General features: G+C 43.1%; 1 protein-coding gene across 1 annotated transcript in view; it reads right to left on the bottom strand.

The window, feature by feature from the left end:
• ZNF704 (zinc finger protein 704) overlaps nt 1–25,020 on the bottom strand; it is a 266,656-nt gene that overhangs the window by 18,257 nt on the left and 223,379 nt on the right. The window contains exon 5 of the mRNA XM_047783687.1: nt 9,026–9,126. Within this exon, the coding sequence (XP_047639643.1) occupies nt 9,026–9,126 (101 nt within the window). The remainder of the gene's footprint in view (nt 1–9,025; nt 9,127–25,020) is intronic.

Here is a 25,020-nt window from a genome sequence, read left to right as displayed (position 1 = left end):
CCTCTGTCCTGCCTGCCTGGCAAACTCTTACTTATCCTGCAATACTGTCCACCTCCAGGTAAGCCTTCCTTGATCTCTTAAAACAATGTATTCAATCAATCAATTATTCATAATAATTTATATTCATCTTTGTTTTTTTATTTTATTGTTTTATTTTTTAAAAATCGATGTTTTATGTTTGTACAATAGTAAGTGAAAATTCATATGAAAGAATACATGAGATTAAAAGATAATGACTTGGTTTAAAAGTACATTTTCACTTGTGCCAATCCTACTTATTAATTACAGTGAAAGTCTAATCTATTTCTTGTATATTCATTTAGTACTTAAAAAATAATTCAATGAATTTTATTATATTTATAGTTCTACAACCATCATCACAACCTAATTTTAGAACATTGCCATCCCAAACCCCCAGTCCACCCCTTCTTCTCCCCTACATGTCCCCTTTGGTAACTGTAAGTTTTTCAAAGTCTGTGAGTTCCGGAAATAAGTTCATTTGTATCCTTTTTTGTTTTTTAGATTCCACACATAAGTGATTTCAATCATTGAACAATAATTTAGTATTGATCTTTGATTTTTTTTTAATTGAAGTATAGTTGGGAGTTCCCATCGTGGCTCAGTGGTAATGAACCTGACTAGTATCCATGAGGACACTGGTTCAATCCCTGGACTTACTCACTGGGTCAAGGATTCAGCATTGCTGTGAGCTGTGCTGTAGGTCACAGATGTGGTTCAGATCCTATGTTGCTGTGGCTGTGGTGTACGCCAGCAGCTGTAGCTTCAACTGGACCGCTAGCCTGGGAACTTCCATATGCTGTGCGTGTAGCCCTAAAAAAAAAAAAAAAAAATACAAAAGAAAAATTGAAGTATAGTTGATTTACAATGTTGTGTTAGTTTCAGGTGTAGAGCACAGTGATTCAGTTACACACATTTACCTATATATATTCTTTTTCTCAACAATTTATTGAGAGGCTACTATGTCCAGGATCTTTTTTAGGGTATCCTGATATTACAGTGAACAAAACATAAATAGACTCTGCCCTGATGGAACATAGAGTCTAGTGGGAGAGGCAGACCAGAAAGCCATAGTGAAACACATCAAAAGAATAAAATGCCTAGGAATAAACCTATTAAAGGAGGTAAAAAACCTGTCCTCAGAAAATCATAAAGAAACTGATGAAAGAAATTGAAGATGACACAAACAGAAACATATACCAGGTTCTCAGGTTGGAAGAATTAATATTGTTAAAATGACCATACCACCCAAGGCAATCTACAGATTCAATGCAATCCCCAAACACCAATGGCGTTTTTCACTGAACTACAATAGATAATTTTAAAACTTGCATGAAAACACAAAAAACTCCATATAGCTAACATAATCCTAAGAAAGAACAGAGCTAGAGAAATCATGCTCCCTGACTTCAGACTATACTACAAAGCTATAGTAATCAAAACACCATGGCCTTGCCACAAAAACAGACACATATGTTAATGGAACTGAATTGAGAGCCCAGAAACAGACCCATGCACTTGTGGTCAATTAATCTATGACAAAAGGAGGCAAGAATATACAATGGAGAAAAGACAGAAGTGGTGCTGGGAAAACTGGACAGCTCCACATAAAGGAATGAAATTAGAACATTCTCTAACATCATATACAGAAAAAAACTCAAAATGGATTAAGGACCTAAATGTAAGGCCAGATACCATAAGACACCTAGAGGAAAACATAGGCAGAGCACTCTTTGGCATAAATGGTTGCAATATTTTTTCCAGTCTGTCTCCTAAAGCAAAGGGGAAAAAAAGCAAAAATAAACATAACAGGATCTAATTAAACTCAAAAGTTTTTGCCCAGCAAAAGGAACCATTGATAAAATTGAAAAGACAAGCTACTGGATGGGAGAAAATGTTTGCAAATGATATGACAAATAAGAGATTAATATTCAAAATACATAAAACAGTCCATTAACTCAACATCAAAAAACCAAACAACCCTATTAAAAAATGGGCAGAGGAGTTCCCGTCGTGGCACGGTGGTTAACAAATCCGACTAGGAACCATGAGGTTGCGGGTTCGGTCCCTGGCCTTGCTCAGTGGGTTAATGATCCGGCGTTGCCGTGAGCTGTGGTGTAGGTTGCAGACGTGGCTCGGGTCCCGCGTTGCTGTGGCTCTGGCGTAGGCCAGTGGCTACAGCTCCGATTCGACCCCTAGCCTGGGAACCTCCATATGCTGCGGGAGCAGCCCAAGAAATAGCAACAACAACAACAACAACAATAACAACAACAAAAGACAAAAAAAAATGGGCAGAAGACCTGAATAGACATTTTTCCAAAGAGGACATGCAGATGGCCAACAGGTACATGAAAAGATGTTCAACATCAGTAATCATCAGGGAAACTCAAATCAAAAGCACAGTGAGATATCACCTTACACCTGACAGCATGGCTATGATGAAAAAGAACACAAGTTACTAATGTTGGAGAGGATATGGGGAAAAGGGAACCCTTGTACACTGTTGGTGGGAATGTAAATTGGGGCTGTCACTGAAGAAAACAGTATGGAGGTTTCTTAAAAAACTAAAAATGGAAATATCACAGAGCTCAGCAATTCAACTCCTGAGTATACATCAAAAAAAATCTTCAAAACACTAATTTGAAAAGATACATACACCTCAATGTTCATAGTAGCATTATTTACAATGTTTAAGATATGGAAGCAACATAAGTATCCATCAACAGATGAATGGATAAAGAAGAAGAGAGCTTGGGATAGACCATAATGGAAGATAATATAAGAAAAAGAATATATATGTGCATATATATGTTTGGGTCACTATGCTGTGCAGCAGAAATAGACTCGACACTGTAAATTAACTATATCTAATAAAAAATAAATTAAATGAATCTGAAATGAATCTGATTAGCGTCCATGAGGATGGAGGTTTGATCTATGGCCGCGCTCAGTGGGTTAAGGATCAGACATTGCCGAGACCTGTGGCGTAGGATGCAGACGCGACTCAGATCTGGCATTGCTGTGGCTGTGGTGGAGACCAGTAGCTACAGCTCTGATTCAACCCCTAGCCTGGGAACTTCCATATGCCACAGATGCAGTGCTAAAAAGTCAATATATATATATATATATATATATATATATATATAAAATACACACATGTATATGTATAAAAATAAAATGGTATAGCACAGTTGGCCCTCCTTATCCATGTTTTCTACATATGCATGTATGGACCACCTACTGTATACAGTATTTAGACGTGTACTGCACATATAATAAGCACTGAGTGCTTGTTAAATAAGAATAAGGGTGATGTTAAAAGGCCTCAATATTTACTATCACCAGAAAAAGCATCTTCTGGTGCTTTCACGGCTCTTCTCCCCAGGATGTGGAAAATTATACTTTTCCACAGAAAGTTTTGTGTAATAAAATAATGACTGCATTTATATGGAACAACAACAGACTCAGAATCGCCAAAGCAATCCTGAGAAACAAAAACCAAGCAGGAGGCATAACTCTCCCAGACTTCAAGAAATACTACAAAGCCACAGTCATCAAAACAGTGTGGTACTACTGGTATCAAAACAGACAGACAGACCAATGGAACAGAATAGAGAACCCGGAAATAAACCCTGACACCTATGGTCAATTAATCTTTGACAAGGGAGGCAAGAACATCAAATGGGAAGAAGAAAGTCTATTCAGCAAGCATTGCTGGGAAACCTGGACAGCTGCATGCAAAGCAATGAAACTAGAACACACCCTCACACCATGCACAAAAATAAACTCCAAATGGCTGAAAGGCTTAAATATACGACAGGACACCATCAAAATCCCAGAAGAAAACATAGGCAAAACACTCTATGACATCAACATCATGAATATTTTCTCAGGTCAGTCTCCCAAAGCAATCGAAATTAGAGCAAAAATAAACCCATGGGACCTCATCAAACTGAAAAGCTTTTGCACAGCAAAGGAAACCAAAAAGAAAACAAAAAGACAACTTTCAGAATGGGAGAAAATAGTTTCAAATGATGCAACCGACAAGGGCTTAATCTCTAGAATATATAAACAACTTATACAACCCAACAGCAAAAAAGCCAATCAACCAATGGAAAAATGGGCAAAAGACCTGAATAGACTCTTCTCCGAGGAAGATATACAGATGGCCAGCAAACACATGAAAAAATGCTCAACATCGCTGATTATAAGAGAAATGCAAATCAAAACTACCATGAGATATCACCTCACACCAGTCAGAATGGCCATCATTAATAAATCCACAAAGAACAAGTGCTGGAGGGGCTGTGGAGAAAAGGGAACCCTCCTACACTGTTGGTGGGAATGTAAACGGGTACAGCCACTATGGAGAACAGTTTGGAGATACCTTAGAAATCTATACATAGAACTTCCATATGACCCCACAATCCCACTCTTGGGCATCTATCCGGACAAAACTCTACTTAAAAGAGACACGTGCACCCGCATGTTCATTGCAGCACTATTCACAATAGCCAAGACATGGAAACAACCCAAATGTCCATCGACAGAGGATTGGATTCGGAAGAGGTGGTATATATACACAATGGAATACTACTCAGCCATAAAAAAGAATGACATAGTGCCATTTGCAGCAACATGGATGGAGCTAGAGAGTCTCATCCTGAGTGAAATGAGCCAGAAGGACAAAGACAAATACCATATGATATCACTTGTAACTGGAATCTAATATCCAGCACAAATGAACATCTCTTTAGAAAAGAAAATCATGGACTTGGAGAAGAGACTTGTGGCTGCCTGATGGGAGGGGGAGGGAGTGGGAGGGATCGGGAGCTTGGGCTTATCAGACACAACTTAGAATAGATTTACAAGGAGATCCTGCTCAGCAGCATTGAGAACTATGTCTAGATAGTCATGTTGCAACAGAACAAACGGTGGGGAAAAAAAAAATGTAATTGTAATGTATACATGTAAGGATAACTTGATCCCCTTGCTGTACAGTGGGAAAATAAAATAAATAAATAAATAAATAAATAAAAATGACTACTAACATTGATGGGATTTGTTCATTTCTGGGAAATGGTGCACATGATGCCTCCTGGTTTCATGGGATGGCCTCTGCTTATCTCCCTTCCATGGGGTGCCCCCCAATTTCATAACATATCTGGCAGGAGCCAGGCACTGACCCGGAATAAACTCCCCCCCCCCCCTCGCTTATAATCCCTGGATAGAACCTAAAATACAAATCTCCCCTTCTCCTCAGCCTTTCTGTTTAGACAGTTGGGCGGCTCCTTCCCGTCCCCCTGAGCTCTCAGGCTGCGGCGTCTGGGGAGGTGTCTGTACGTATCAGGTCAGGCTGGCCTTGGCTGACTTACAAGCAGACCATTGAAGACCCCAGAGAGTGGGCTGAAGAATGTGTGTCTGTTCTATTCCTGTCCCTACTTCCTTTCCAGTAAAGGGCAGGCAGAGCTGCTACTGGCTGCTACTAATAGACACACAGGCCTGGGGGAAACTGTATCCCACATGGGGATAAATCAGGCTCAGCCCCGGGGGCAGAAGGATGGAGTCAGACTTAAGAGAAAAACAAGGTACTACTTGTATGGGCATGGTGTGCATTGCAGCTCCAATAGATGGCAAATACATGTTCTGGGGCTTTGGTAGGCTCCTTCCCGTCCTCTACAGCCAACACTCATTAACAATGTTCCATCCTCCTCCAGCCACATAATTGAGGACAGGATCAAGTCAAAGGTGGTTTCCCCCTCCTGGTGGATAAAAGGGCAGAAGACTCAGGCATCACATATGAACATAAGGGCCTTGGAGTCCTGCTAACCCAGGCCGTTCTGTGCAGTGGCTGCCAGGCGGTGAATCCTAACTCTTCAAGGCAATATGAAGTGCTTGGGCTAGAGAGGGCATCCCAGGGAAGCGAATACAGTGGATGCATTTCATTTTTATTTTTTTTTTGTCTTTTTAGGGCTGCACCCTCAGCATATGGGAGGTTCCCAGGCTAGGGGTTGAATCAGAGCTGCAGCTGCCGGCCTACACCACAGCCATAGCAATTCAGGATATGAGCCGTGTCTGACCTATACCACAGCTCACGGCAACGCCGGATCCTTAACCCACTGAGCAGGGCCAGGGATTGAACCTGAGTCCTCATGGATACTAGCTGGTTTAGTTACCGATGAGCCATGATGGGAGCTTCCCAGTGGCTGTATTCTGAATTTACCCACTGTGAGAGCATGCCAGGGGCTCAAAGGAAAATCCTATGATGCCACTTAGAGTCTATAAATAGATATATACATGCGTTTCTGCAGGGTGCTGAATAGGATTCGATTTTCTGGGTAAATGGTCTTTAAAACAAATACCCTAGCTCCTGATTATAGCTCCGGTAAGTTCTTCCTAAACCTTTAAATAACTCCGAGCTATTTGTGCTGTGAGCTGCCCTGACGGTGAGGGTTGAGGGGAGAAGCTGCAGCATTTCCTTCCCAGAAGGCTTTAGGAACAGGAGTGCATTCTACCCCACGGGTGTTTCAGTGTGGTGTTTTTCAAAAGGATGAGGTGGAGCCTCTGGCTAGGGAAGTGGAAGGCCTGCTCCACTGGGCTACGCCCACAGTGCCAGATGACTTTCCCTGCGCTATGCCCTGGGAGGGTCTGGCTGTGTGCCCAGCCACCCAAACCCTGCTTCTTTCCAGTCACTAAAGGAGCCCACTGGCACAGAGCAGTAAAATCATCTTCAAACCCACCTGCCGCATAGGGCGGATTACAGGCTAGGGGTCCAATCAGAGCTGTAGCTGCTGACCTCCACCACAGCCACAGCAATGCCAGATCCGAGCTTCCTCCGTGACTTACACCATAGCTTGTAATGCCAGATCCTTGATCCACTGAGTGAGGCCCAGGATCAAACCCGAATCTTCATGGATACTGGTCAGGTTCTTAATCTGCTGAGCCGCAATGGGAACTCCACTTCAAGTCCATTCTTGTTTTCTTTTTTTGCCTTTTTAGGGCCATACCCACAGCATTTGGAGGTTCCCAGGCTAGGGGTCCAATCGGAGCTACAGCTGCGGGCCTACACCACAGCCACAGCAATGCAGGATCCTTAACCCACTGAGTGAGATCAGGAATCAAACCTGCCTCATCATGAATACTAGTCAGGACTGTTACCGCTGAGCCACGATGGAAACTCCGTTATATATATATATATATTTATATATATATATATTTTTTTTTTTTTTGCACACTGGTTATGACTTACAGCTTCTCAAGGTCCCTTTTAAATCCCAGATTCCTGGACAAGAAAGACCCAGAGACTAAAGGACAAGATGCTGAACTATCCCTCTGAAGTGGCTCCCAATCCCTGTCGCTTGAAACTTAGTTTCACCTTTCTTTCTTTAGAAAGGTTTTTTTTTTTTTCCTTGCACCTATTTTTTAAATTAAATTATAGTTGATTTTCAATGTTGTGCCAATTTCTGCTGTATAGCAAAGTGACCTAGTCATACATATATTTATATATTCTTTTTGTCACATTATCTTTCATCATGTTCTATCTGTAGAGACTGCATATAGTTCCCTCTCTACACAGTAAGACCTCATTGCTTATCCATTCTAATTGTAATAGTTTGCATCTATCAACCCCAAACTCCCAGTCCATCCCACTCCTTCCTTCCTCCTCCTTGGCAACAACAAGTCTGTTCTCTATGTCTGTGAGTCGGTTTCTGTTTTGTAGATAGGTTCATTTGTGCCATATCTTAGATTCCACATATAAGTGATATATAGTATTTGTCTTCCTCCTTCTAACTTATTTCACTTTGAGAATCTCTAGTTGCATACATGTTGCTGCAAATGACATTATTTTGTTCTTGTTTATGGCTGAGTAGTATTCCACCCTGTATATGTAGCATATATTCTTAATCCATTCATTTGTTGCTATTTCCATGTCTTGGCTATTGTGAATAGTGCTGCTAAGAACACTGGGGTGCATATATCTTTCTGAATTGTAATTTTGTCCAAGTAGATGCCCAGGAATGGGACTGCTGGATTATATGGTAATTCTATATTCTGTTTTCTGAGGAACCTCCATACTGTTCTCCATAGTGGTTGTACCAATTTATGTTCCCACCAACAATGTAGCAGGGCTCCATTTTCTCCTAGAAAGGTTTTTATATAACACACAAAAAAGTGTTACTTGTACAAATAAAGGACCTATTTGGGCAGCAGAAAATGACAGAGCAGGTCATCAGGCATCATAAGAATAGCAGCAGCAGCACTGACTGACGCCATGGTTCTTAAACCTTTTTCAGGCTATATCTGCCTTTGATGCTCAAAGTCATCAATAATCCATTAGGAAAAGGTGCATATTTAATTTTATAGACACTTTTGAGGCATCCAAGGAGTCGCTACCCTACCCTTCTCTGCCCTATCCTAGTGTTTCATCATTTAGGAGTCACTCTCATATACATTTTATTTTATTTTATTTATTTATTTTTTTGTCTTTTTGCCATTTCTTGGGCGGTTCCCAGGCTAGGGGTCCAATCGGAGCTGTAGGTGCTGGCCTATGCCACAGCCACAGCAACGCAGGATCCTTAACCCACTGAGCAAGGCCAGGGATCAAACCCGCAGCCTCATGGTTCCTAGTCAGATTCGTTAACCACTGAGCCACGACGGGAACTCCCATACATTTTATTTTTGACCTTCACACTTGATCCTGCAGGGCTGATACTGTTAGCCTGATTTTCAGGGGGAACTTAGGCTCAGAGCAGTGATCTGCCTAATGTCACTCAGAAAGTATATTAAGGAGGCTTCACAACTTCAAGTCCATGTTCTTTCCACTTGCTTTATTGGCCAGTATTATCTACAGTGGCATCTCCATAGTGACTGGGAAGAACAAGAAGGTCCAGTCCCTAATCCTGGGTTCAGAATTTTTCAGGCCCAGTGCGGTGTGTAATTCTGAGTGCAGGTGCCCCTGGACTGAACAGATAGAGATACACCAAGCACTGAAGCAGAGCTGCCTTACCCAAGATGAATGGTCCGGATGTGCTTCTGGATACCCGCGGCAGTGCTCAGCACCTTCCCACAGTTTTTCCAGAGGCATTTGAACATCACCTTCATGGAGTTCTATAAAGGGAAGAGAAAGTTACATTAAAATGAAAACCGACCCATCAATTTTTTATTTTTTATTTTATTTTTTTTGCCATCCCCATGGCATGCAGAAGTTCCCCAGGCCAGGGATTGAACCCGCACCACGGCGGTGACAATGCTGGATCCTTAACCTACTGAGCTACCAGGGAACTCCTAACCCATCATTTTTTTTTTTTCTGTCATCCCGATCTATTTTTTTTCCTTCATTAGAAAAGTAACAGCTTCCTATTCTCTTGACTTTACAGTATACAATTTTAGGGAACCCCTCTGCCGGTAAGGATCTTGGTGACCTTAGAGGTTTTCCTCCATCCATCATGAACACTGAGCCCTGCAGGAACATTTAGTTCCCTTTCATTAAGGTCACAGTGTCATTCAGGTGTTAATGACTGTGTCAAACATTCATTGAGCTCTTACCATGTGCCAGGTGCTGTTCTAAGAGTTTATCTCACTTAATCCTAAAAGATGGACACTATTATTATCATCACCATTTTACAGATTCATGGAAAGCTTCAGTAAAACATGCCTGGTCAATGAACCAGCTTCTAGCAAAGCTGAGATATGAATTGAGGGAGTCTGGCTTCAGGAATCACCCTTACCACCAGGACACAATTCCACCTTCTTCTACAAGGATCTCAGAAGTTTTCCCAGAGTCCAGCACAGTGATTGGATTTACTTGCACAAGTCCTGATCTCCTTATTTATCTGGTAGGAACAACAATAGTACCTGCCTCACAGGGTTATTATGAAGATTAAAGGAGGTCATGAAAATGAATCATTTAGCACAGGACTGATAGAGTAACTATTGGACCAATGGTAGCAGTTATGGTCTTATTATGATTATACGTCCAGGCAAGAATCTGACAGAGCATTAAGTTTTTTTTTTTTTTTTTTTTTCCGGGGAGAGCGCCTGTCTTTGGGAGGGTGTCTCTTTGCTAATTGTCCCACTGGGCATGGTGACAATCACCTCCATGTGCTCAGCAAGCCCCATCCCCTTTCCTTCTGGGAGCACAGCAGGACTGTGGTTTCCAGCTTTCCTTGCAGTTAGGTGGGGTCATGGGACCATAAAGGACAAAGGAACAAGAGCAGAAGTGATGCACATCCCTCCTAAGCCTCATCCCTAAACTACTTCTCAGTGCCACCTCAGCCCACTCTGTTGACTAGAGAGGACTTAGGGGACAGCAGAACCACTAGATCAGGGGCTCTGAATCTTTAGTTTGCCATGAACTCTTTTGGAAGTCTGGTGAAATCCATGGATCATTTCTTAGAAAAATTTATTTTAATGTTTAAAATCAACTACATAGGATTATAAAGAAGCACAAGTGTAGTGAAAGACAGCTATGAAATTATTTTAAAAATCTGGTGATACCGGTAATATTATGTATTCTTTAACTATTAAATAACAAGATCTTTAAGTGAATCTGACAACTATTATAATTTCAAAGTAGTGTTTGTTTGTTTTTTATTTTGGTTGCACCTGTGACATATGGACCAGGAATTGAATCCAAGCTGCAGCTGTGACCTATGCCAGAGCCGTGGCCACACAGGATCCTTAACCTGCTGCACCACAGTAGGAACTCCTCAAGGCAGTGTTCAGCATAAATGATATTTCATGATATCTTCCCAAATTGGAATGTGATATGAAAATGTCCATGATTTCTTTTTTATTTCTTTTTTTTAATAATGATTTTTTTCCATTATAGCTGGTTTATAGTGTTCTGTCAATTTTCTACTACACAGCAAGGTGACCCAGTCACACATACATTATACATTCTTTTTTCTCACATTATCATGTTCCATCATAAGTGACTAAATATAGTTCCCAGGGTTATACAGCAGGATCACATTGCTTATCCACTCCAAAGGCAATAGTTTTCCTCTATTAACTCCCAATTCCCAGTCCATTCCACTCCCCCCCACCTCCCCTTTCCCCTTGGCAACCACAAGCTTGTTCTCCATGTCCATGATTTTCTTTTCTGTGGAAAGATTCATTTGTGCTGTATATTAGTTCCAGATATAAGTGATATCATATGGTATTTGTCTTTCTCTTTCTGACTTCACTCAGTATGAGAGTCTCTAGTTCCATCCTTTTTTTTTTTTTTTTTGCTTTTTAGGGCTGCACCCACGATACATGCAAGTTCCCAGGTTAGGGGTCAAATCGGAGCTGTAGCTGCCAGTCTACACCACAGCCACAGCCATGCCAGATCCCCGACCCACTGAGCAAGGCCAGGGATCGAACCTGCATCCTCATGGATATTAGTTGGGTTTGTTTCTCCTGAGCCACAATGGGAACTCCCATGATTTCTATCGGTAGTCAAGTCTGCCAGTGTTACTGGCGCTAATGTTACTGTGGTTTGATGTCTTTAATCACAATTGCAGGCAATGCTACATTATAGTTAAAAGGTTCTTGATAATAAAGATATTACTTTTTCTCCCCTCCAAATTCACAGACTCCCTGAATTCCAGCCACCCCTTTGGGGACCTGTGGACTCCAGGTTAAGAACCCCTGCACTAAAACTTCCATATTCCATGGGTATGGACCTTAAAAAAAAAAAAAAAAAAAAAGGAACTCCTGAACTGGGAGGAAGGGGCCTAGGTCCCTGGAGAACTGTGTGGAGCAGAGACACCCATAACCACCCCCCTAAAGACCTGATTGGATTGTGACATGAGAAATACATAAACCTTTCAACTGCAAGCCTACCCTGATCAATAAATGTAGTTGTTGTGATACCTTCCCTGAGCTGACAGAACTGATGTGGCTTTGTTTACACATCTAGTAGGATTTCTGCCCACAGCCCTGTTCTACAAAGCATTATTTACACATTTAGAGGGTGACTCACCAGCTATTATAATGAGATTAGCACACTGTTCCAGACAGCCACCCCCACCCAAGTCCTTCTCCAGGCTTCTCAGTTGAAACAAGGCATCTGGAAACTGGCAGGACTGAGGAGCATCCTGTGTGTTCGAAATGGACTTGTCAGCACGGCTAGCGGAGAACAGAGCATGGTGGCCAATGGCGGTAGTCTGCTAGAGCAGATTAGGGACAGCAGAGGGAGCCCACGCCTCCTGGGGCCTTCAGGATCCCAGAGGGCCATGGGGTGCCAGAGGCTCTGGCCAGGTGGCCAGAGTTCCAGACACAGCCACCTAGCCATTCCTGCTGCAGCAATTGGGCAGCCCAGGCTGGGCCACACTCCCCCCTGCAGTGGGTGATACTGAGCTGTAGGAGTTCCAGCAGCAAGGAGCTGGAGCGGAGGTGGTGGCAGGGCTGTGAGGAGAGCTGAGAAGCAAAGATAGAATTGGAAGACCTGGAAGTACATGGTCCTGAGAAGTCTGTATTTATTCTAAGGGGACAGTTGACATATTTCAGGCCCTCATCTCTACAGGCCACTGATCCCACCCACTCTAAGATGAGGCAAAGGGAGCGTTACATCCTGCCCTGCCTCCACCCTGGCCCCACGGTTCACAGAATTCTACCTGGTGTTTTCATTCAAAGCATGTAGTGACCCAACAATATTAATGAACAAATCCTCACACAATGAGTGCTTTCTGACTATTTTTCAGACGATGAAGCTATACTGTTAAAATATATCTTCCACTTAAGGGAATCAATGACTCAAACCAAAATTATAGGTATCTGAGAGTGTGGAAATGAAGCCATGATAGAGGACAACACTTTTTGATTCATCCTAAGACCTTCTGCTGATGGTATTCTTTCATTCATTAAACCAAATAGCTATTAAGCAACGAATATTCCAGGTGCTGGTGACAGAAAGAAAAGAAGCTATTCTCCAGGAACTTACATTCCAGTTGGGGGAGAGGCAGAAATGACAATAAATGATGCTATGGTGATGGAGAGGTTACTGGAAATGGGGGTGGGCTGATCTAGGTCAGATGAGGCCTCTAGAAGGTCCCTTTTGACTGGAACCTGAAGGTTGGAGAAGGAGCCAGTCATGCTATGAGTTAGAGTTTTCCAGGCAGAAAGAAGGGTTAATGCAAAGGCCTGAAGATGGGGAAGAGCTTGACATACTGAGGGCCAGAAAGGACAGTGAGTTTAGATGGAAAGGAGAAAGAGTGATCTGTTTGAGGTAAGGTAGAGAGGCAAAAAAAAAAAAAAAAAGACACAATAATAAAGGAGTTCCTGTGGTGGCTCAGCAGAAAGAATCAGACAAGCATTCATGAGGATGCAGGTTCGACCCCTGGCCTTGCTCAGGGGGTTAAGGATTCAGCATTGTCGTGAACTATGGTGTAGTTCACAGATGCAGCTTGGATCTGGCGTTGCTGTGGCTGTGCTGTAGGCCAGCAGCTATAGCTCTGATTCAGCCCCTAGCCTGGGCACCTCCACATGCCATGGATGTGGCCCTAAAATAAAAAAATAAAGAGATAATGTGGAGAGGCAAAGAGGGCCAGATCATGCAGGGTCTTGTATGGGGAAGTAGGGATTTTGCATTTACTCTAAAATAAAGGAGAAGCTACTGAAGGGGTTTAGGTAGAGGAATGAAATTCTATGATTTAGGTTTAAAAAAAACCCCATCACTCTGTTCTGGGGAGTGAGAAATTAAGATTACCTGTGTGATGCTACCACAAGTCAGAGAAGATGGTGGCTTGAAGAAGGTCTGGGCCATGAGAATGGAGAGAAGTGGACACGTTCAAAACCCATTCTGGAGATAGATGCAACAGTACCTGCTTTGGGGTTGAGTATGAAGGATATTAAAGGGATGGTATTAAAGATGACTTCTAGAGCCAGGTGGTTGTAGTTCTGTTTGGGATACTTATTATTGATCAAGAGGAGGTGGCAAGGAGAATGATGGATAAATGAGCCTGGAACTGAGGACAAGTGAGGGCTAGAGATACAAATTTGGAGTCAGGAGCTGAAGGATTTCTTACAACTTAAATCTGGATGAGATCATCTAGGGAAAAATGCAGCTAGAGATGGTCAGCAGGCCCAAGATACCGCAGCATCCAATATTTCATGGAGGAAACTGGGAAGGAGCATTGAGAGAGAGAGAGGAAGAGGGAGAGAAGTAGCAGTAAGGAAGACAGTGTGGTATTTTCAGTACAAATAGAAGAAAGTGTTTTCAGAAGGAAGACGTGACTTATCCAGTGTCACGTGGTGATTCCTACCAGTTAAAGTCTTTCATAATTAATATAATAGTATTAAACAACATACAGAGCCAAATTCCTTCTGCATCTTAAAAATTTTTTAAAGGGTCAAACTGCTGATTGTTTTAGGAAATGACAATCACAGCGGTATTTTTGTGCCATAACAAGTATGATTTATAAAACTGCTGCTCCTTATCCTTGAAATAACATGCTAAGCATTTGCTTTTTGAATTGATTGGTAAAGCTTGGTACTTATTGTAGAAAAATAAATGTTATTGGCATAGTTCCTTTCCTTAGGAGGAAATAGCTGATATGGAGGTATCATCTCCTGCCCCCCGCCTTCCACCCCATACAGGGAAGCTGACCAATATCCTCTCTAAATCCCTTGGAATTTGGATAACTACCAACTGCAATTGTTTGAGGATCATCTCAGTTACACCCATACTCTTTTGGTCCCTTGCTAAGGGCTCCAAAGAAATGGGTTGCCCCAAGAAACTTAGGCAACAGAATGAAGAACAATGATCAGCTCTGCTTCTTCCTTACTCTTTTCTTTTGCTGGGTTTCCAAGAGGCATGTTGGGGATAGACTAAATAATTTTTATCATGGTAATGTCTTTGAGAGTAAGAAGCATGGGTTTTTGCCCAACACTCTACTCCAGCATCTAACATCACATATCAATAATGATTTGTTGCATTGAATCTTGGGAAAGTTGTGTTTGGGGCCCACAGCAATGAGCCACCATTGAAACCTCTCAATGTATTAGAGCATTTTGGAAATTCACTTACTAAATAATCTACATTCAAATAGTTGTCAGGAAGACTATTGTTCCGTAGAATTTAAGATTTCCCAGCATGATTACCACTTGATGGTCTTACCTGGCTATAAATTTACTGCTCAGTGGAGGTCCATGGTGAGCACTGAATGCCAGATGGCTTTCTCTTCACTCTACATAGTAATTTTTTTTTCCAACTCTATACACCCTGAAGAGCTAGCTATTTGAGGAAGGTCTAAATTCACCAGAAGGCAATGGAAAATCTGCTGCAGGAAAAATGACTGTCTAATTTATAATGACTCAGGTCATTAGCATGCACAATTGGAAAAGCTTTCATGCAGCATTATGGTCTAGATGTATAGTCAGAGAAAGTTCTTGTTGATTTACAAGGTGGTGGCACATGTGGGTTTAGAAACATAAGTAAAGTTTCTAACATTTAGGGGGAGACCATAAACTATGCTTAGGGAGGGGGCACTCTTAAGGCCCCTTCACAGGGGGAAAGCCTGATTTCTCCTCTACTTCTTTTTTAATAATACATCTTATTTATTTATTTATTTATTTATTTATTGGTTGTGCCCCCGGCATATGGAAGTTCCTGGGCCAGGGGTCAAATCTGAGCAGCAGCTGCAACCTATGCTGCAGCCATGGCAATGCTGAATCCTTAACCCACTTAACCCAATGCCAGATCCTTAACCCACTTGGCCACAGCGGGAACTCCACATTTCACATTCATTATCCCATTTCATTCCAACCTGTTGGAGCTTTATTCTCCTAATTTACTCATGTACAGTATCTGCCATCTCTAAATTTGGGGGTAATACAGATGAAAAGCTTTGGAAATTTAAATTTAAATTTGGCCCAATTCAACTTTTAGGGGTCTATTCTAAGCAAATTATTCAAAATGCAAAGATAGATCTATAAAGATATTAATAATACTATCTTTTTTGGGGGGGGCTTTTTAGGACCACATGTACAGGATATGGAAGTTCCCAGGCTAGGGCCACAGCCACAGCAACGTGAGATCCGAGCCATGTCTGCGACCTACACCACAGCTCGTAGCAATGCCAGATCTTTAACCCACTGAGCAAGGCCAGGGATGGAACCCACATTTTAGTTGGGTTCATTATCACTTAGCCATGAACTCCTTTTTTTCTTTTTCTTTTTTCCTTTTTTTCTTTTTAGGGCGGCACATGCAGCATACTGACTTTTTATTTATTTATTTTTAATTACTTAATGAGTTTTATTACATTTATAGGTGTACAGCAATTATCACAACCAAATTTTGCAGCATTTCTCATACCGACTTTTTAGAACAGTGAAAAATGAGAAATAATCTCAAGGATGACAATGGGGGAATAGTTACATTAATTTTATGTAACCAAATATTAAGGAACCTTAAAAACAAAGTTGTGAAAGGAGTTCCCGTTGTGGTGCGGCAGAAATGAATTGATTAGGAACCATGAGGTTGCAGGTTCGATCCCTGGCCTCACTCAGTGGGTTAAGGATCTGGTGTTGCTATGAGCTGTGGTGTGGGTAGCAGACGTGGCTTGGATCCTGAGTTGCTGTGGCTGTGGCTAGGCCGGCAGCTACAGTTCCCATTTGATCCCTAGCCTGAGAACTTCCACATGCCGCAGGTGCAGCCCCCAAAAGCAAAATAATAATGATAATAATAATAAACTTGTGAGAAAAGCTTTTTTGACATGAAAACACAGGTTCCCAGTGTAGTAAGGGGATTGCTGATACTTCCTATTTGCTCCTATAGGTTCACACTGCTCCCTTCTCCACCCTGCTCAGTGCCCTGGAGGTTGACCTTTCTCTAACAACCGGGTCCCTTGCCCATTGGTTCCTTGGTGGATTTGACCAACAGGAGGTAGAAACAGGAAGAGAACTTGGAAGGCAGAACCTCTGGGTTCTGGAAACCCCTCTCTTTACATGCCTCTTCAGGCTTAGGGGTGGTAATGCTGTTTACCCCAAGATACTGCACCCCTTCTGATCTCCCCTAATCCTTTCTACATATTTATAAAGAACCTCTTTATTCAACTTTTCTCAATCACCCCACTTGAGTACACCATCAGCTTCCTCCAGGACCTTGACTGAAATAGGGGAAAAGTAGGTTATAAAAGAATATAAACAACATTATATTTTGGGGGGTATGTAATGCAGATAAAAATGTATTATTGCACAGTGGAAATACTAGAGAAGGGTATCTCATTTCTACATTAATTTCCATATGTGAAAAATTGCCCTACTTTTTTTATTTTTTTGTCTTTTTAGGGCCGAACCTGTGGCACATGGAAGTTCCCAAGCTAGGGGTCCAACTGGAGCTGTAGCCACTGGCCTAGGCCAGAGCCACAGCAACGCCAGATTCGAGCCTCATCTGTGACCTATACCACAGCTCACAGCAACACCAGATCCTTAACCCACTGAGGGAGGCCAGGGATCGAACCTGCGTCCTCATGGATCCTTATCAGATTCGTTTCCGCTGAGCCACGATGGGAACTCCACCTTATCTTTAATTAAAAATGAAAGTCACCCTATAATACTTGCTTGACTAATTTTTGAAAATAAAAGTATACTAGCATGGTCATCTCAACTGTAATGAAATCAGTGACTTCCGTCCACAGAGGCAAAGGACATATTCGGGTCAAACGACAAAGTCCTTAAATGGCGGTGAAGTACTTTTTAAAGTCCCCTAACTACATTCCATGGAGACAAATCCTTCGTCAACAGACTACTCACTGATATACTAAAGGAAAGCCAGACACAGGAGGAGGAGAACAGGAAAAAATAGCTAAATAAACAGAGCCCGGATTGCCACATGAGTCCAAGCTCACCCAAAGAAGCCAAACCAAGCAAAGCTGCCAGCAGAGTTACAGCTGCCGAGTCTGAACGTGCCCATCTGTGCTTCAGCCCTGGCTTCTCCTCGCGGCTTGAACACATGTTCACAAAACTGGACTGTCCGAGGTAGAGCGAGGCCACTGTCGGTTGGGAACCACGAAGTGCTAGGTTCTTCCACACACTTGCCTGATTTTAGTGGAAGCTCCTGCAGTTACAAGCAGACTCATGGAATCTCACACATGCCCAATGTGATGTTCGCAGGAAAACTCTAGAATCACCCAGCGTTGGTGTTGTGGGCGATGAGGGTTGGGGAGAACTTCCTGGAGATTCATCACTTTTGCAGCAGCTTCCGCAATGTCTCTGATACCAACTGCCTTGGGGCTATAGTAGAGATCTTTGGCCAAGGCTTCCTTCATGTTTTTTCTGCGTCCCCTCCCATGGCAAGCTCCATGCTGGTTTTGAATTATCTCATGCATGGAGTAGCTTCTACTTTCCTGATAAAACCCAGACTGGTATGCAGGCTTGACAAGGTCACCTTCAGTTCCAAGAGTGAAAGCACAGCTGGATTTTTTTTTTTTTTCTCCTTTTTATGGCCACACCTGCGGCATATAGAAGTTTCCAGGTTAGGGATTAAATCAGAGCTGCAGTTGAGGTCTATGCCACAGACACAGCCACACCAGACGCAGCTGCATCTGTGACCTACGCCACAGCTTTCCTCAATGCTGGGTCCTTAACCCACGGAGGGAGGCCAGGGATTTGAATCTGCATCCTCACAGAAACTATGTTGGGTTCTTAACCTGCTGAACCACAACGGGAACTCCATAAGGCGAGATTTTGAAGTGTCATATGGCATGCCTGGGGCAGCTCTATTACAGAAGGTACATAAGCATGGCTTTAAATATCACATGACCTGCTTACCAGATAGCAGCCTGGGGTTAATGCCAAGTTGTCTTTTCTGAGGCAATTAAGAATTTCCTTGGCTACTGGTATGTGTGTGTGTGTGTTGGGATGCGGGTGGACACTCATACATCCAAGCTTCCCAGAGAGATGAGGGTCCAATTATTACGCACAGGTGAGTGTGCCACCTCACACGTGCTTCCTTGAGTAGCTTCATGGGAACCCACACCCTTGGCAGACCCTTCAATGGCTCTCTCAGGATCAAGAGGTCCACTCAGACCCTCGGCAGGTTCCAAAAGACTGATAAATACTGTCTTTAAAAAAATCAGAAGCTGTTCAAAGCTATAGGGGTTCCTGTTCTTTTCTTTACTGGGAAAGCAGCCTTTTATGAGTCACTTTACTGCTTTGGGGCTTTATTTCTTTATTTGTAAAACTAGAGGATTGAACAAGGTTAGTGATTTTGGATCTGTGAGGTGTGTGAGGTGAATGCAACGTGGTAGGTAAATTCAAATGTATATTAAGAAGGGATTAAACATATGGCCTCCCATATCTATGTGCCATTTACAGATGCTGTGGCAATAAATAATATTTTATTTTATTTTATTTTAGGGCCGCACCTATGGCATATGGAAGTTCCCAGGCTAGGGGTTGAATTAGAGCTGCAGCTGCTGGCCTAAGCCACAGTCACAGCGACACCAGATCTGAGCCACATCTGGGACCTACATCACAGCTCACGGCAATGCCGGATCCCCAACCCACTGAGGGAGGCCAGGGATCAAACCCACATCCCCACGGACACTATGTCAGCTTCTTAACCCACTGAGCCACAATGGGAACTCCTAAATAAAATTTTAAAAGAACAAAAAGATTTTTGTAAATGAATAATACGGAATGTATTCTTTTGTGTCTGGCTTGTATACCTCAGCTTAATATTCTTGAGATTCTTCCACTGGTTGCTATTTCAGTCATTAATTCCCACATATTGTGCTGCAATATTCCATTTATATGAATGTACCACAAATTGTTTATCCACTACCTATTTACGGAAACAGGTTTGCAGATTGGGGTGACAATGAAAAAAACTGCTGTGAAATTTGTCTACAAGCGTTTTTGTGGACATGATTTCTTATCTCCTAGGTAAATAAGAATGGAATTACTGGGTCATATGGTGAGTATATATTTAACTTTTATAAGAAACGGCCAAACTGCTTTACAAAGTGGCTGTACCATTTTACGTTTTACCTTTCCAAGAGCAATGGATGAGAGTTCCCATGGCTAACACTTGGAATTTTGTACACCAAAAAGTAGACACTCTCTGATTCCATTTACAATGGGTGAAATTAATCTTTAGTGATGGAAGTCAGGTCTGTGGCTGCCTACTAGGGTAGGGAGCAGACTAGATCGCAGAGGGCATAAGGCCTGCTGGCCTGGATCAGAGTGGTGGTTGCTCAGGTGATGACATTAATCGAAACTCACTGGAGGAGTTCCCATTGTGGTGCAGTGGAAACAAATCTGACTAGTAGGAACTCCCGTCGTGGCGCAGTGGTTAAAGAATCAGATTAAGAACCATGATGTTGCAGGTTCGCTCCCTGGCCTTGCTCAGTGGGTTAAGGATCCGGCATTGCCATGAGCTGTGGTGTGGGTTGCAGACGTGTCTCGGATCCCACATTGCTGTGGCTCTGGCGTAGGCCGGTGGCTACAGCTCCGATTCAGCCCCTAGCCTGGGAACCTCCATGTGCCGAGGGAGCGGGCCAAGAAAAGACGAAAAGACAAAAAAAAAAAATCTGACTAGTAACCACAAGGCTGCAGGTTCCATCCCTGGCCTCATTCGTTGGATTAAGGATCTGGCGTCGCTGTGGCTGTAGCGTAGGATGGCAGCTGTAGCTCCGATTTGACCCCTCGCTGGGAACTTCCATATGCCTCTGGTATGGCCCTAAAAAGCAAAAAACAAAAAACCAACCCCTCCCTAAAACTCACTGGAAATGGGTTCATTTTATTGTGTGGAAACAAAACCTAAATATAGGGTAGATTTAAAATGATTTCTAAAACAACAGCAAAAGCGTCCTGAATTAATAGAAATCCCTCGTCATTATCTGTTTTTCCAATCTGTGAATTCCAAAAGTGCATGGTCCTGGTCCTGTAACTGGAAAAGGATGAGCCTAAGTTAGATGATTTCTTTCTTTTTTTTTTTTTTTGCCTTTTCTAGGGCTGCTCCCGCAGCACATGGAGGTTCCCAGGCTAGGGGTCTAATCAGAGCTGTAGCTACCGGCCTATGCCAGAGCCACAGCAACTTGGGATCCGAGCTGCGTCTGCAACCTACACCACAGCTCATGGCAACACTGGATCCTTAACCCACTCAGTAAGGCCAGGGATCGAACCAGCAACCTCACGGTTCCTAGTCGGATTCATTAACCACTGAGCCATGACGGGAACTCCCTAAGTTAGATGATTTCTGAAGTCTTCTGGGCTCCAGTGCCTGGACCATATACTGCCTGGCAGACTACTCTGAGATGCTGTCATGAAATTGCCTAGATCTCCTCCTTCTCTACCTTGACCCTCCCTGAGGTCCATCGCTCCCTGGCTCTGGCTGTTGATGCTGTGTCATCACCGTGAAATCCTCCAGTGTGACCCGGAGCTGTTTTTTGTAGCACCACCCTCCCTGGCAAGTTCTAACAGATGGGTCTATTTCTGGAGCAGCAGTTCTTCTTATGGAAGGCACTTCTCTGCTCAAAAATCATGGGTTAGGAATTAAGTCCATGCTGAAACTGGCAACAGGTGTATTTGTGAGGGCCTTGTGGGTCTGTTTTCTTTCCGGAGCAGTATTCGCAATTTAAAATGATTCATTGCTTTCTGATCCTGAAAGACTCAACATGCAGAGTGGAGTGAATGATTAATTCACTGTTTACTACTCTACAACTAGGACCAAAACACCTGATGTGAACTGAGCCATTTTCTCGCTGACTTGAGATTCTCCCCTGATCTTGGATAAAATGGTTCATGTCAAGCCACCTCTGAGAGCGATGAAAATGATGAAGGCTGGAATTTCGTGACCACCTTTGAGTTGTGCTGATGTCCTGAACTGTAAGGTCCTGAGTCGAATTTCCCTGTTGGACCCCTGATGTCTGCCACTGTTATTGCTGCCTTCCCCAACTCACCTGCTGTAGGCTGGCCTCTGCCATTCACCTTCAATATGCCCAAGGTGGCTTGAGGTGGCTGAGAGGCCCAGAGTGTCCTGAACGGCAGTGGCCTTGGCATGGTTAGGATGGAGGATGGAGGCAGACAGCCCCCTTCCTCTGTACCCACACATCTCAAATTTCCATTCAGTCCATTGTCAAATGGATAAAAAGGAAAGCAAAAATTTAACAGCCAGCATTTATGGCTCATATAATGCTCGCAACAACTTGATCAATATGGTGCTCAGGTTTTACAGAGAAGGAAACTGAGGCTTAGAGAGATCAAGTGACTTGTTAGGTCACATGAGTCTTGGAGCTACTCCAATTAATTGGTGCTAATTCTAGAGCTGGAACTGTTTCATCCTGTTTAGGAATGGACAAATCCAGAATCTTGCAGTATCAAGAATGTGACGTGACGGGGGGGGGGGGGAAGCACATGAATAATTAGTTATCAGCTCTTCCTGATTTTCTAGAGGTCTTCAGGAATTGATGGTTAACTTTTGACCATCCATGGAATCTTTTTCTCCCCGACCTCTGGAGTGGCTGTGTTTAGGGTCACTGCATCACCTTGTGGTCATGATGGGAATTGCACCTTCCCAGAGGCCTGTCTCATACATCATCAGGGTTTTTTTCTCTGCAGTTCAAAGTACAGTCAGTCTGAAATCCCAGAGGGAAAATTCTGCGAGGAAGGCACTTGATGCAGTGGGCTGGCTGACCTCCAGGGACTGGAGAAAGAAGCTTTTCATTTCCTCTCCTCCCATTCCCACCTACCCTGGCCGAAGGGCCTGTTAAAATCCATGAGTGCTTCATGCGAGAAACTGGTCCTCCAGGGACTGTCTCGAGTTCCTCTTGCTGTCTTTGATTTCTTTATGAAATCTCTGCACCCCATTCCCACTCTGCCATGTAATTTTTTTTTTTTTGTCTTTTGTCTTTTTAGGGCCATACCTGCAGCATATGGAGGTTCCAAGGCTAGGGGTCTAACAGGAGCTATAGCTGCTGGCCTAAACCAGAGCCACAGAAATGCCAGATCCGAGTCACATCTTCGACCTACATCACAGCTCACGGCAATGCCAGATCCTTAACCCACTGAGTGAGGCCAGGGATCGAACCTGCAACCTCATGGTTCCTAGTCGGATTCATTTCTGCTGCGCCAGGACGGGAACTCCTGCCATGTAATGTTGGCTGTACCTGGGTCTGGCTATTCTCTTTCCATGTTATTGTCTTCTGGATGGCAGAAGGAAATATACGTTCCTTGAATTAATTTGCCTCAAGAGTTTCATCTCTGCTATTTCAGCTAAGCTGGTCTTATCTCTAACATACTATAAGTTACGCAGTCTGGGGCAATTTACATAACCTCAGTGAGCTGCTTCTGCACAATGGGGATGATGAATTAAATGATGTGCTGAATTCTGGGAGTTCCCATCATGGCTCAGCAGTAACAAACCCAACTGGTATCCATGAGGATGTGAGCTTGATCCTTGGCCTCACTCAGTGGGTTAAGGATCTGGTGCTGCCATGAGCTGCAGTATAGGTCGCAGAAGTGGCTCCGATCCCGTGTTGCTGTGGCTGTGGTGTAGGCCAGCAGCTGGAGTTCTTATTCAATCCCTAGCTTGGGAACTTAACATATGCTCCAGGTATGGCCCTAAAAAGCAAAAAATAAAAAATAAAATAAAAAAAATAAAATAAACTATATGCTGATTTTTTTTTTTTTTCCTTTTACAGCCACATCTGCAGCACATATAAGTTCCCAAGTTAGGGGTCGAATTGGAGCTGCAGCTGCTGGCCGACACCACAGCCATAGCAACGCCAGATCCGAGCCGTGTCTGTGACTTAGGCCATAGCTCAAGGCAATGCTGGATCCTTAACTCATCAAGCGAGGCCAGGGACTAATCCTGTATCCTCAGGGACACTGTCAGGTTCTTAACCTGCTAAGCCACAATGGGTGATATGCTGAATTTAAAAGCATTTTGTAAACGGTAACCAAACATGCAAATATAATTATTATCAGCACTGGTTTCCTGCTCACTACTGAGAGTAGGTGATAGTGCCTTGTCTAGGCAATGAATCTTTCTTCCTCTTTATATAAGTGGAATGGGGGTCACCAGAGAGGTGAGAGTGAGGAAAAGTGACAAGGTAGTTTCCATAGAGACAGTCATTGCTTCATAATCAGTGTGGGGTGTGCCTCTGGCCCCTTTGTTTCAGGTCCTAAAATGTCTATTACCAAGTTGCTACATTCCAGTACACAGAGTTTGAGGGTTATAAACCCTTTCTACTTATGGCTGGTCACATTTAATCCTCATGATTTTCCTGAGAGAGGGTTGTCCTGCTTGCCTATTTGAACAGATGAAGTTGATGATCAGAAATGAAATGTTTTCCTTAAGTTTTCAGGGTAACAGAACTGAGTTGAGAATGAGGATTTTTTTTTTCTTTTTCATACGCTGCATCTGCAGCATGTGGAAGTTTCCGGGCCAGGGGTCGGCCTGCACCACAACCACAACAATGCCAGGTCCAAGTCAAGTCTGTGATCTACCCCACAGCTCATGGCAATGCTGGGTCCTTAACCCACTGAATGAATCCAGGAATCAAACCCACATCCTCATGGATACTAGTTTCTGCTGAGCCACAAGGGGGAACTCCAAGAATGAAGATCTTTTGAATTCTGAGTAAAACTCCTTCATTTATGACTTACCATGTTCTCTTTCTTTATAATAAAGAACAAGGGCTTCCAAACTTTAAAAAAAAATTTTTTCTTTTGGTGGGGGGTGCTGTTTCAAGGGCATGCAAAAGTTCCTGGGCCAGGGACTGAACCTGCGTCAGGGACTGAACCTGCGTCACAGCAGTGACCTGAGCCATAGTAGCGGCAATGCCAGATTCTCAATCCACTGGGCCAACAGGGAACTTCTTTCCACACTTTTTTGACCATGAGCCACAGTAAGAGATACATTCTGTGCAGTAGACACACAAGTGTATGACTGAAACCAAAGCATCCAGAAATAGTACTCAGCCCAATTACATACACTGCACCCTCTTCTATCGTATTCATTAAAGATGTGCTGTTTGCAGCTCATTAAGTGAATTCATAACCTACTACTGG

This window comes from Phacochoerus africanus, chromosome 6, assembly GCF_016906955.1.
Source record: "Phacochoerus africanus isolate WHEZ1 chromosome 6, ROS_Pafr_v1, whole genome shotgun sequence".
Lineage (NCBI taxonomy): Eukaryota > Metazoa > Chordata > Mammalia > Artiodactyla > Suidae > Phacochoerus > Phacochoerus africanus.
The sequence above is the reverse complement of the archived record's forward strand: the minus strand, read 5'-3'. Positions and strand labels throughout refer to the sequence as shown.